At 30.1% G+C, this 14050-nt stretch overlaps 2 protein-coding genes and 1 long non-coding RNA gene across 4 annotated transcripts; 1 reads left to right on the forward strand and 2 right to left on the reverse strand.

Moving 5' to 3' along the window:
• Positions 1-286: 286 nt before the first annotated feature.
• LOC133032123 (uncharacterized) lies at positions 287-2320 on the reverse strand. Its single transcript, XM_061105967.1, has 7 exons — positions 2136-2320; positions 1725-2050; positions 1483-1647; positions 1300-1404; positions 1148-1220; positions 949-1050; positions 287-845 (listed from the first exon to the last, which is right to left on the reverse strand). Exons 1-7 carry the CDS (start codon positions 2214-2216, stop codon positions 744-746), a joined length of 954 nt encoding a protein of 317 aa, XP_060961950.1. The 5' UTR covers positions 2217-2320; the 3' UTR covers positions 287-743.
• A 2528-nt stretch (positions 2321-4848) lies between these two features.
• LOC133032191 (uncharacterized) lies at positions 4849-7207 on the reverse strand. The gene is made up of 3 exons (XM_061106058.1): positions 5914-7207; positions 5257-5611; positions 4849-5161 (listed from the first exon to the last, which is right to left on the reverse strand). The coding sequence occupies exons 1-3, from the start codon at positions 7205-7207 to the stop codon at positions 4849-4851; spliced, it is 1962 nt and encodes a 653-aa protein (XP_060962041.1).
• A 3261-nt stretch (positions 7208-10468) lies between these two features.
• LOC115711178 (uncharacterized) lies at positions 10469-12849 on the forward strand. 2 transcript variants are annotated; one of them, XR_009684955.1, is made up of 4 exons: positions 10469-10638; positions 10721-10832; positions 12163-12330; positions 12514-12849. It is a non-coding gene; the product is annotated as an uncharacterized LOC115711178 (long non-coding RNA). The 2 variants fall into 2 exon arrangements; XR_009684954.1 differs by having other exon boundaries at positions 10469-10832.
• The last annotated feature ends 1201 nt before the right edge of the window (positions 12850-14050 follow it).

Genomic DNA, 14050 nt, shown 5'->3' on the forward strand with positions numbered 1-14050 from the left:
TGCTACTAAATTTTAGTAGCAAAATGAGTTTTAATCAAAATGACACTAAATATGCTTGTTACTAAAAATTTTGGTGGCATATGAATACTTTTAGCTACTACTATTTTTTGTAGCTAAAATTTTATATTGGCGTAAAATATAAAGTTGATGCATTTTGTGTATATTATTAGAATTTATTGCAATTATAAATTTATTGCTACTAAATTATATCATATTTTTACAATAGCAAATAAATATTTCTAGTTAAAGTGTTTTATATGTATTACCAATTAATAAATGTAGAATATAATATATTATATATGTAAGAATAGTAAACATAAAAACATAATTAAATCTGTACTTGTGCTCCAAATTAAAAAAATTAATCTATATTTTCTTAAAAAACAATATGTATATAAATTATATTTTGTTCTAATATTAAAGAAAGGTAAAAAGAAATAATTAAGTTTATAATAAATGAACAAGATAAACTAAATTTAAAAAATTATAAACGCCATATAAAAAATTGAAAGAAAAATAATGTAATAAACAACTACATAAGTCATATAGGATATATATAACTTTGTTGAAACAAAGATACTAGATGGACCCTCTAATAAGCTTCAGTAAAAATTTCAAAGAAACCAACATAGATAAAAGCATCTTAGGGAAAAAAAACAAGCACTTACTACCTTAAAACAAATTAATAAACTGAAAGGTTTGCATAACACAATAACAATGTTTCTTTTATTGTGATCACTCAATTAAAGCACTCCATCTTCTGTAATTTCTTCTAAAAATTGGTCAGCCCATTCCAAACGAATTTCATCAATTTCTTGTTTTGTATAAGTTTTTTTCCCATTCCACTGCAATGAGTAAGGTAAGTATTAGTTCATATAGTAGTATTTATAATAAAATAGAAAAATATTTTATCATAGTGTATATACCCCAAATATATATATAACTTACTTGAGTGGTTAGCCAATTGATAGGTCTAGAATTCATGCAAAATTCACGCATGTATCTCATTACATAATATCCACACTCAAAATCCGATATTTGTTGAGGACACTGCACATATTTATGAAATAAAAACACATAAATATTTTAAAATTTATAGAATAATTACTATATTGTTATATTAATGTAATTTTATTTTACAACTTACTTTTATAGATTTCCATGTAATGCCAGACTTTTTTGGCTGCCTATTACTGGAAGCATTGTAGTAATCAAAAGTCCTAATAAACAAAAGAAATATTAAAATAATTTAAAAAATAAAAATTAAATTAGACTAAACCATAATATTATTTAACTTACATTGCCATTAGAGATTTAATTTTATTAGGCGGGGGTAATCCAATTGAGTCAAGCCAATAACATGTTTCACGCAATACATCAATAATTGCTAGCATCCAATGGTCTCTGTTGACCACCAAAGTAAGATATTATATGTAAGTCAAATATATTGATAACATAAATAGTTAACTAAATAATTCTTACCCAGTATTAACAGAAAGCAACCAAAATTGTCCCGCTTCTGTTCCTTCCATGCGATCTGCCATTGTCATTGCATTTTGTGCTTGACATGAATCCAAAGCTAAAATTGGATGAAAGAAACGAAAATATTGTGCTCGATTTGCCTTCACCAACTTTTCATGTAAGATCCTAAATATTACAATTAGATTAATAAGGAAAAAATATTATTTAGTGCATTAAGTGTAATTTAAAGATAAATTTTTTACCTAATGTAAAATACTATGCAAGCAGCTCCAATCCGTTTCATAGTGCCTAGATGAATTACATCAATAGGTGAAATATGTAAATATTCATCATTATCCAAAATTTCTGGGTCCATGACCATGGAAAAAGTGTGTGAAGCTTTTATAAATCGAACAGCTAGTAATGCAGCTTTTACACCCTTTGGAGTGTCCTTAGGAATCTCAAATTTAATTGGAGAATCTCGCACTTCTTCTAAATTTGAGGACGATTTAGTGGGTTTTTGTGAAGATGAGGGTTGATCTTTTTCTTTACTTGGCTCCAGTTGCGTGAAAAAACTATTTTGTTTATCCTGAATCAAAAAAAAAATTGTTATAATTTATTTTAAAGACATGAAAAAAAAAATATGTGAGAGTAAATTTATGTTCTAATAAAACCATTGATGGAATTCTGATTGGTGACTCTGATGATCGTTCCTCTAATAATCTGCCTTGTTGTGATTCATAGAATATTTTCATATTCTCTTGAACGATTCTTGCAACATTATTATCTTGATCCTTCCTTAGATCTTCAATGATTTTCTCTAATTTGTCCAAACGTTCTTCTTCAATCTCTTTATGTTTGGATGATAATTCCACTGAGATCTTTTTTCCGTGTGTAGGACCTAAACCTCGTAACCAACCGTATTTTCCTTCACCTAACACCTGCCTATATATAGCAGCCTCATCAACTACTAGTAAGCGAAGCCATCTTCAAATTGAATAAGTTTGTCTCGTCGCAACTCAACCATTTCATTCTACAATAACAATAAAATAATAATTTATTACTTTTACAAAAACGATTAAATAAAATTATTAACTTTTAAAGTTAACATACATATTTTTCCTTGGCTATTTCATTGATCCATCCATTCTCAATCGTATAATGAGTTTTTCGAAACATTTCGATCTCTCCACACTTCATAGTTTGTTGTTGTACTTCATCACCTATGCTTTGTTTTGATTTCTGTAATACATTTAAATAATAAATAAAATTAAAATATAATAATATTTTAATGCTATTATACGAAAAAAAAATACTACCTCTTCATGTAAGTATTGAATAAAGGATTTTGTTCCACCAGAATGCATAAAAGAAACTTTTGCTCTATTTTTAGAACCTGCAGCTGACTTTTTCTACATAACATATTTCATGTCAGTATTAAGAATTTAAAAGTATTAAATGTGTACGAATTGAAGAAATATTATGATACCTTCCATTCTTCATTAGAAAAACAGTTTTTACACATCCATTCCCAGTCTTCGTCTGTTAGCACCAACTTTTTAGGTCGATGTTCTAATGGATTTTTACCTTCCTCGATAAGAGATTTGTATTTACTGTGGCATTTGTTACGGTAGCCCCTATATCTCTCTTGACAATAGTGATTGCAAATAGTTTCGAGGTATGGATCTTTTTTAAAATCTATGTCAAAGATGTCCTAAAAAAGATAATTATTAAATGAATTATAAAATTATAGCTTTATGTACATAAAAATTGTACTATAAATATGTATACCATGATGCGAGCATATCTTGCTTTCTTATCTTCGGAGGAATTTTGGCCCAACCACTATACCGAAGTGGAGCATGATGACGTACTTTTACACCAACAGTGTTTCCAAATATAGTTGCATTTGGCCCATACACTCTAAGTTCACCTTTCCTATAAGAAATTATTTTCTTACTTGTATCATTTTTTGATGAACGTCTAACTCCATCCCCACGAGTAGGGCCACGGGTGTTCTTCTTTGATTCTGTCCATAATTACAATATAATTTGTGATATAACTATATTTATGTATATATTATCTTAATTAAGTCATGCATGTATGAACGGTTGTACCTAACAATTCTTGAATTTCATCATCAGATGGTGTTGTTGAATCTTCATTTGGAGAACAAGGCACAGGAGGTGGAGATTTTGTAGATGTTGAATCATTATTATGTGTCTTCTTTGGACCAAATGACCTTGTACGACTTAATGGTAGATCACGTGACTTCTTATTTGACATGACTGTAAAGCTGAAAAATACCAAATTAATTAGTATTGCATGTAACAAATTTTTATATTGAAAAATTAAAAAAACAAAAAATTGACGCACTTTATACCTAATTAGTTTTATCACTCAATATTATATCTTCAGAATCATCAAGTTACGGTTCTTCTTCTGTATCATCATTGTGATTTATTGGAATATCACTAAATACTCCATCATCACATTCTATATCTTCGATATCATCCCGAATAAGATTGATATTACTTATTGTTGAATCAAAATTTAAATCAATATTATTCGAAAATTCTTCTTGATATGCTTCAGAACCGATGATAGTGGGATCTTCATCATCATCTTCACCATGATCTGGCTTTGGTGGTATATCCCAAATGTGGCGATGATTCACTTTCCGCACTACTTTCCAATCTTTATTTTTTTTAATATCATCTAAATAAAAGATCGAACATACTTGATTAGCAAGAACAAATGGTTCATCTTCAAACCATTTTGAGCTAATGTTTATACTAGTAAAATGATACTCAGTATACATTTTATTCCCATTGGTATTGTACCAAGAACATTTGAACAATACAACTGTATTCCAATAGAGGTAGTGTACTTCCAAAATTTCATCAATGACGCCGTAAAAATTACACATTTTTCCTTCATATTCTGCTTCAACCAAAACACCATGATTTTGAGTTGTACGTTTTTCATCTCGACTTTTTGTATGATATCGAACTCCATTAACCATACAACCATCATATGAACAAACCAACAAATCGAGTTGCACCTTGCAATTGCATACAAATCTTCTACCGCTTGACCGAAGTTGTTTCGTTCATTTTTTTTATCTGTGAATATTTCAAATTTCATATTGTCATTTTATGATGCGAACACAAATTTATGTTATAAGATATTTTAATTTATATTTTATACTTACTTTATTTTCAAACCATCTTGAAAATTCATTTTTTTGTACTTGGTCAATGTCGGAAAATCCTTGAGATTGTAAGAATAATCTATGTTCTCTGTTTTCATAACAAGTACTATGAAATATTAATTTTATGCTAAAACATAAATATTATAATATTTGGGAAGGAAAAACAAATTAACTTACGTTAAGTATGTGTCTAACTCAGGACAATTATTCAAAATGTACCATTGAACTTGGTTTCGTTCCTCTTGAGTTAGTGTGAAAGATGATTGTTTGCCAAATGGTCTTGTAGGCATGTTGAATATAGACAAGGTAGATTCTTTTCTGACGCCAAGGTTTTCAGAATTACGATCAGGGCGATTAAATCGTGTCTCTATTCCACGAAGATACATGGAACAAAAATTTAATGCCTCGGTAATAATGTATCCTTGAGCAATACAACCTTCAGGTCGAGCTTTGTTCTTTACATATTTCTTTAAATGACCTAATTCCCTGAAATTTATTATGTTTTCAATGTATAATTTTAAAATATTGTACTCAACAATTATCGCATAATACAAATTTAACTAAAATACACTTTATGATACCTTTCGATTGAATACATCCATCGCATTTGTACTGGACCTCCCAACTTAGCTTCTAATGGCAAATGCACCGCAAGATGAATCATCACATCGAAGAAAGCAGGAGGAAAAATACTTTCCAATTTACATAAGGTAAGTACAATGCCCTCTTCCAATTCATCTAAGTCTTTCACATTTAATGTCCTCGCACATAGTTTTCTAAAGAACAATGATAACTCAGCAATTGCATCCATCACCTTTTTATTCAAATATGGCCTTAAACCAATAGGTAACAACCTTTGCAGTAAGATATGACAATCATGGCTTTTCAACCCAAATAATTTTCCATCTTTCATGTTAACATTTCGAGAAATATTTCCTGCATATCCATCAGGAAATTTTACAAATTTTATGAACGTACCAAATTCTTGTCGTTCCTTTGCCGATAGTGTATAACATGCTACTGGTTTCAACCATTTATTCCCTTTCTTTTTCATGTGTAGCTGTTTCCGAATATTTAAGTCTTGTAAATCAAGTCTTGCCTTTTCGCATCCTTAGACTTCCCATCGATACTAAATATTGTACCGACCACACTCTCACATATATTTTTTTCAATATGCATCACATCCAAATTATGTCTTAGTTTTAACTTAGGCGAGTATTCTAACTCCCACAAAATACTTTTTCGCCTCCAGTTTGTTTTGTTTTCATAAGATGCATCCTTCATTTGTTGCTTATCTTCCTTAATGATCTTATCATTTTTCCCTGGCCTACATTTCCATAAACCTTTTACTTTGTCCAAGATTTCATCTCCTGTTAAAATTCTTGGAGCCGAACGTCTTTCAATTGTGCCATCGTACTCTTTATCCTTGCGCCATTGGTGGTTCAGACTCAAATATCGACGATGACCCATGAAACATGTTTTTCCTCTTACTCGAAATGAAGATGTGTCTTCCTCACAAACAGGACAAGCCTTATACCCTTGAGTGCTATACCCAGACACAGTACCATATCTTTGGAAAATCATTAATCGTCCATATCTTGCAGCACGCATTGTAAAATATTCTTGGTCAACAATATCAAAAGTACGCACCCCATTTTCCCATAATTCCTTGAGCTCATCAATTAGAGGTCGTAAAAAGACATCTATGTCTTTGCCTGGAGCACTGGGTCCTGGAATTAGTAATGCCATCATTACGAATTCTCGTTTCATACATTTCCATGGAGGCATGTTATATGGCATTAGCAACACTGGCCACATACTATGTGCGTTTGATAAATCACCGAATGGATTGAATCCATCTGTTGCAAATCCCAACCTAACATTTCTAGTTTCTTTTGCAAAATTAGGATATTGTCGATCGAAATCCTTCCAGACTTCTGCATCAGCTGGGTGTCTAAGTTCACCATCAGTATCAACACGTTCTTCCTTATGCCACCTCATATCAGTTGATGTATGGCGAGACATAAAAAGTCGTTGTAGACGTGGAGTTATGGGAAAATATTGCATCTTTTTGTATGGGATCTTCTTGCCTTTAGTTCCTTGAAATTTGTATCGTTCATGATCACATACAGGACATCTTTCAGCATTTTCATTCTCTTTCCAAAATAAAGCACAATTGTCCTTACATACATGAATGGTTTCATATCTTAAACCAAGATCACGCAACATCTTCTTAGCCTCGTAATATGACCGTGGAATCTTATTGTCTTTGGGAAATGCTTTCCAAAGTAAGTCCAACAACAGATCAAATGATTTGTTACTCCAATCACACATCACTTTAATGTGCATTAGATTAACAATAAATGTTAAGCTCGAGAATACTGTGCATCCGGGGTACAACTCCTTTTCAGCTTCAGCAAATAAGTTAGGTAATGAATTCCTTGCATTGTTGTCGCCATTTGAATCTCCAAGGTTCACAAACTCACTATTTCTATGAGATTGATTAGCCAAATCCTCTAATGCTGGTATCATATCGTCATCATCTTCATCATCACTATCATATAATGTGTTGTCTTCCTCAACGATTGATTACGCATTCTCTTCATCCTCGTGTATTTCTGTGATATCTTCCCCGTGGAACTCCCATAAAACATATTTTGTATAAAATCCTCTTACAAATATATGGCGCTCAATCGTCTCCAAGTCATAATAGTATAAGTTCATACATGAAACACATGGACATCGAATCTTATTTTCATCATTCAAGTGAAAGGATGATAATTTGAGAAAATTTTTAAGTCCATTGAAAAACTCCTCCGATAATCTATCCTTTTGGAAAATCCAGTTCTTATCTATCATTTTTTATTTTATCTTCCGATAAACACGATGAATTATACTACAAGAAAAAATATTTAATATTAATAATTTTGATAAATACTATATTGTATTTGAAAAAATATATGAAATAATATAATAATAAATAATATGATTTTTTTGTTTGGGTTGCTCTGGTAGTTTATATGTGAATTTTTTTTACGATTTAGGTTGTTCAATTACTATGAGGGTTTCTATGTGAAATTATGTGAAGATACAAAAAAAATTATTTTCAAGTGTAAAAGTAAAAAAATCCTATCAAATATTCTTTAGTTATTAATAATTATAGGTGCCGTTTGGTAACACTTTTTTAATCACTTTTCTGTTTTTAAAATTAGAAAAATCAAAATATTTTTCAAAAACATATTCTATAAAACTGTTTTTACTTTTCAATATTTTTAATTGAAAATTAAAATTTTAAAAACAAAAAAGTCACTTTTACTATTTTTTTAAACAATTTTTTTAATCAATGTTTTAAACTCCGACTCAGACCCAAACTCGGCCCTAGCCCTGGTACCGAACCTAGCACCCGATCCAGACCCGGACCCAGACCCGACTTAAATAAAATAAAAAAACAAAATAAAAATAAATTTTACAGAACACACTTTTGTTTTCAGCTTTTAAAATTAAAAAACAAAAGTAGTTATAGAAAACATTTTTGTTTTTCAGAAACAAAATTTTAAAAACAAAAATTCTACCTCATTTTTGTAATTTAAAAATTAAAAAACATAATTGTTACCAAACGGCACCATAGTGTATAAATTTTATTGGCACAACTAAAGTGACGATCTAATATTTCTTATTTATTGTTGAAGTGTATAAATAAATTCATATTTATATTTATAATTGATAATTTATGGTTTATATATAGTTTCAACTCAAAAATAAGTGCTACACAACTAAGTATAAAGAATATAATACTAATTTTTGTTTCAGATATATATACTTAATTGCTACTATTTTTGAAAATTAAAAGTTATGATACTCTAATTTTTTTAGTAATTAATTACATTTGTCATTTAAAAATAAAACATATTATATTTTTTAAAAATAATGTCACTCAATTTATTTTTTGTTAAAAAAATATTTTTTAAAATAGATTACATTTAATTAGTTTTGGTAGGCTAATAATAATAATAATAATAATAATAATAATAATAATAATAACAATAAAAAAGAGTTATACAGCTGCAAATATACGATATTCAATATCAAAGAGCAGCCGTTTCAAAAAAAAAAAAAAAAAATCAAAGAGCAGCTGAACCCTAAACTGCTCTTTCCCTTTGTTCGACTTCGCCGAAGAACGGCAGCTACGGCAGCTCTCAGTCTAAAATCGATCTCAGTATCAACCCTAAAATCGATCTCAGTCTCTCCCTCTCGTTCTGCTCTGTTCGATCCCTCTCGTTTTGCTCTGTTCGACTTCGGCGAAGAACGGCACCTCAGGCAGTGCTCGTTCTGCTCTGTTCGACTTCGGCGAAGAACGACAGCACGAAATATGGAGAGTTCAAGAGATTTGGCGGTGGGGACAGTGGTTGTGGGTGCATCGTGTTGCTAAGTCTGTCTCTCATCAACGTGAGATTGAGAGGCGGAGAATGAGGGATCAGTTGGAAGATCGGCTACAAAGAGTAATAATTTGTTCTACTGTCAATCTATATCTGCATTTTATTTGTTGATACTGTGTTGCTTGTGTTATATGCATATTTTCTAAAAGTTCTCTTTCTATGATTATCAGGCAAGGAGACAAAGAGCCGAGTATTTAAGGCAGAGAGGAAGGCTTCATAACATTTTTTTCCCTTTTTCTTTTACTCTAACATGATCTTTTGATCTTTCTCTTTAATTATATAAACTATATAACCTTGTTGATCTGTGGCTCTGACTTCTTTTTTCTTTTTTTCATCCAGATTGTATTGGATTCAGACGACTCATTATTTGGAGGGTTTAATAGGCTTAATCACGAAGCTGAATACTTCTCCTCTGTAAGAATATTATATTTCCATCATCCTTTTGAGTTTTATTGAGATATATTTTTAGTATCTTGATTGATGAAAAAATTCCAAGGTTCATGATGATTGTTAATTGTTTATTGAGGCATGTTTTATTTAAATATATGATTCAGATTTTAATATGATTCAGATTTTAATATTTATTTTTATCTCTGTTCATGTTATTTCTAATTTAGAAGATTGTAAATTCATTAGCCCAACAAAGAACAACTATACAGATAATTAATCCATGTCAATTCTATATTTCCTAGTTGATTTCAATGCATATTGTTTTAGTGAAATAGTATAGAAATTTATTCAAACCTGTTTGTGTGTACTGACTCCTTGTATCCTTTTTGAAATTCTTTGAAACACCTCACCAATTGAAACACCTGAAGGGATTTTTTAATTAACAATCTAATCAATGCAAGATTATAATGTCAATCATGATATATATCAAATATCATTTAGCTCATACCTTAACAACTATGGCACTGAATTGCTCTTTAGATTTGTTGAGACTGTTTGAGAGAAAAAAAATACAGTGAATATCGTTAACTGTGAATAGAGTAATGAAAAAAAAATGATGATAAAAATTAATGTATATACACGGTATATATTTAAAATCAAATTCAAATTTTAATTTTTGAAATACTTATTTGTAATTTTGTTATTTTGTAACCTTGTTTTGTGGGACACTTATCATTTTGCAAATTTAAATTTAAATTACTGTGTATACGGATTGTTTGTTGTATATACGTTTTTTTTTTAATTTTTTAGTTTTGGATAAACTAAATTCAATATTCTCAAAATTTTTGGTAAATTTATAACTAAAATGTTCTACACTTTAATTATTTTTAGGTATAATTTTTAATTTAAAAATAGATTAATAGATTTTTAAATATATTCTCCACATATATTTTTAATTGGTCAGTTCTTCACGAGCCTCATTGTAAGCATCAAGAGCTTCCCCTGATAAAGCCATGACAAAGGGTTGAGACATGTTTTCACATTCTTCTCTAGCAGCAGGACTTTCTTGCATTGAGGGATACTTTAGTGGACTGATTGAGAGCTCTCCCCAATTTCTACGTTCTGATTCTATCATTTGTATTTTTCTTTGGCTGTTCGAAGTCTTTGTCTCAAGTTCATTTACACGTTCTTCTAGTCTTGATTGAATAACCTCATGCAGACGCAAGCTAAGCTGCCTGGGAGAAACTGCATAATTTGCAGAGTGATGAGTGGTATGGGTGCTAGCTCGCATCTAGGCCTATGGCACTGGCCAAAATCTATTGAAAAGCATGGTAATTTTTGCTTTACTCCATTATTTGTTTGTGCAGCAGTGCTTATATTGTCATTCCTCATTAATAATTTAATTATGCGAATGTGATGTTGTATGCTTATAATCATGAAAATTGTTAATGTTTTATAAAACATTTTTGGGATCATTGCTTGTGGGTGATGTGTTTGTTTCAAGTAATTTTGTTTCGTTTGTGTGGTTATAATATATAATGCACTAACTTATTATGTAGTGGTAAGGAGAGACAGAGTACCAATATTTGGTATCTGTTCGTTTTAAATAACACTCATATAATAAGGTTGTTATAAAAATATATATATTTATTTATATATTTCACTGGCTTTGAATATCGTTGCGTGATCTTATGGCCGTGTTAGGTGGATACTTTAGGTCTTACATAGGCCTCTATAATAATTATTTATATATATATGTACGAAACGCACCTATACTCATCTCATTATTTTATACAACTATCACCTAAAGAGAAAAGGTATATATTGAAGCAGAGATATTATATATAGGCCATCCATAATGAGACAAAAACAAAATCAAGCTCAGCTGGGTGGGGTAGACTGATCTATTTAGTCAAAGTCGAGAATTAATGTTGATATATCTTTATAGAGCATATGTACTATATTACTACTACTAGTCAATAATAATGCTTTTGCAGACAGCTGAAATATCTTACTATTTAGATTTGAGATCGTATACAGACTCTCAGACCGCATGCTTTATTTTTCTTATTTAAACACTTAAATAAATAGATTGTGTGGATGAGCTGATCAAACCAGCAGCTATCATCTTCGTTCCCCAATTAATTAAAGATGAGTAGACCTTCTTTAGTGTGTTCTGATGATCTTTTCCCAGAAGAAAAACAATAGTAATAATAATAATTAATAGAGAAACAGTGCCCGCTTTTTCTTTTATCACAGTAAACTGTTCTTGCTAGTGTTTGTACTCTCTTTTTGCATCATTGACTTGGCCAAAATTGTCAGTTAATAATACAATTGAATTCACATACTGACATGATTTTTCACTTGTTCATATAATTGGTGTTGTACTGTTCACTGTAATTTTAAGCTTGGTCACATTAATTGGATGTACCATTCGTGGAGTACAATAGGATGCCTATCCATTTTTATACTAGTATTTGTTTTGTGTAATAAAGTTGCTAGCTGATACATTTAGTATGGATGTTTAGATTAAAGTTTCTTTTAGAATTCTCTGTTTTTTCTCTTAATCTTTTTTCCATTATCGAATTCCTCTAATCTTGTAGAAATGGACTTATTCTATGTACTAATCAGATTATGAGATACTTTTTTGTTTTTTTCCAGGAAGATCATCATATGCCATATTTCATGGAAGAGTATGTAAGTCTGAGCCTTGAACGGCTACATGTTCATCACAAGAAGTACCCTTGAAATCTCAGAAACTGTTGTTTTTTGAAAAGGAAGACAATTATCTTTCTGCATCACTATCAACATAAGACATTATCATAGAAGGTATATTAAGAGGATCAACCATAGATAGATTTAGCACCCTTTGTGGCCCTTAAAATCTGATGTGAAGTTGTTTGTACCCGATGAGAAGTGGTTTGTCGGCATGCAAATTACTTCTGTTAGCTCCCTTTTTTATTACCCCCAATTGTCAGCACTCTTACAATTAACTTTTCACTGTGGATGCAGGAAAGTTGGTGAGGTTGGAGGATGTGTCAAAGTGGGCAACAACATCCAGTTAACAGCCCACGATGGCAAAAAGCAACATAGTCATCAAGCGGAAATCTTAGAGCAAGAGCAGATGGGTGTCACTAATGCTTTGATTAAATGGTATATTATAGTTTGCTAAAAATAGCCACGAGATAATGCAGCAGACCTAAGATGAAAGATATATTAGTTTAGTCAAAAGAAACGTTGTCCTCATGCCTAAGATGAAATATGCCTTCATAAATAGATTTTTATAGATTTGTGTATGTTATATATTTTGAATTATGTTAGAGATTTTGTATTATCAACAATTTACTAGTTGAATTGTATATATATATATATATATATAAGTTATTAATTCTATTAAAATGAGTTTTGCTATTTTAATTATTCTATAAATATATAGTTAGAAATTCTGCATTAATGGAATAATTAAAATTAAATATTAAATATAAACTTGGTTGGAAAATCACATATAATTTAATTTAAATTTATTTTGCAACAAAATTTCAGTAGCAAAATTATTATATTTTTAAGTTCTAAAGTTGTATTTGTTACCAATTTTAAAGTGATTTGCTACCAAAATGTAGTAGCAAAAAAGTTTTAGTAGTCTTTCAAAGTAATTATTTTGCTACTAGATTAGATATTTTTTGCTACAAAAATATTAGTAGCAAATTTGCTACAAATTGTCTTGGTAGCAAAAAACTTTCAGCAACGGAGTATTAGCTACGAAGTAGCCACCAAAAAAAGTTAGTAGCAAAAAGTTTAATAGCTACTAAATATGTATTATTTGCTACCAAATTTGTGGTAGCTGAATATCCTTTTTTTTGTAGTGAATTTGAACAAATTTAAAAAAGTTTATTTTACATTATTTATTTAACTAAGAAAGTTTTATTTTTAAATTATATGATATTTGATACAATACTTTATTTTTTTTGGTTTTCAAATATTTATAAAAAATTTAAAAACTTATTTTTTTTAAAAAAAAATAAAGTTCAGTTTGGTCGGTTTAAACCGACCAAACCGTGGATTAAAACGGTCGGTTTTTTTATATTTTTATAATGGTCAGTCAATTTTCGGATTAGAACCATAAAAACCGAAAACTGAATTTTGGATTTTTTTTGTGTAAAAAACCGACCAAACCGACCGTTGCTCACCCCTAGTCAGCAATAAAGCTTACTTACACCTTAAATAAGTGTTATGTTCTTTCCAAAATATTGGCAAAGTATGCTAGTATCGGATGTATGGACTATACATTGGATTGTGACCGATATTGATCTTAGTAAAGATATTATAATCTTACCGTTGTATCTTTCTAAATCAATATTACTGGTTGATCTTAAATCAAAAGATCTTAATCCTGACATGGTTAGGTTTGATCTCAAGAGTGTTATTTGTTCTTTAAGTTTTTAGTCAAAGCCAACCATTTGGTTTGGGTCACACATACAACATGGGAACATGATAGTACAATTGAGCGGGAGCGTTAAATATAGATATGGAATCTATAGCTTCCATCTAG

Source organism: Cannabis sativa, chromosome X, assembly GCF_029168945.1.
Source record: "Cannabis sativa cultivar Pink pepper isolate KNU-18-1 chromosome X, ASM2916894v1, whole genome shotgun sequence".
In the NCBI taxonomy this organism is placed as follows: domain Eukaryota; kingdom Viridiplantae; phylum Streptophyta; class Magnoliopsida; order Rosales; family Cannabaceae; genus Cannabis; species Cannabis sativa.

What these genes read in the sequence shown, in the direction of transcription:
- LOC133032123 (XM_061105967.1), bottom strand. Translation starts at nt 2,216, where the DNA reads ATGAAAATATTCTATGAATCACAACAAGGCAGATTATTAGAGGAACGA. An exon ending in TTGCTTTCTGTTAATACTGG is followed by an intron (nt 1,405 to 1,482) that starts GTAAGAATTATT and finishes GGTGGTCAACAG; the next exon opens with AGACCATTGGATGCTAGCAA. An exon ending in TCAATTGGCTAACCACTCAA is followed by an intron (nt 846 to 948) that starts GTAAGTTATATA and finishes TACTCATTGCAG; the next exon opens with TGGAATGGGAAAAAAACTTA.
- LOC133032191 (XM_061106058.1), bottom strand. Translation starts at nt 7,207, where the DNA reads ATGATACCAGCATTAGAGGATTTGGCTAATCAATCTCATAGAAATAGT. An exon ending in AACAAACTGGAGGCGAAAAA is followed by an intron (nt 5,612 to 5,913) that starts GTATTTTGTGGG and finishes ATGGATATGCAG; the next exon opens with GAAATATTTCTCGAAATGTT. An exon ending in TGGATGTATTCAATCGAAAG is followed by an intron (nt 5,162 to 5,256) that starts GTATCATAAAGT and finishes AATAAATTTCAG; the next exon opens with GGAATTAGGTCATTTAAAGA.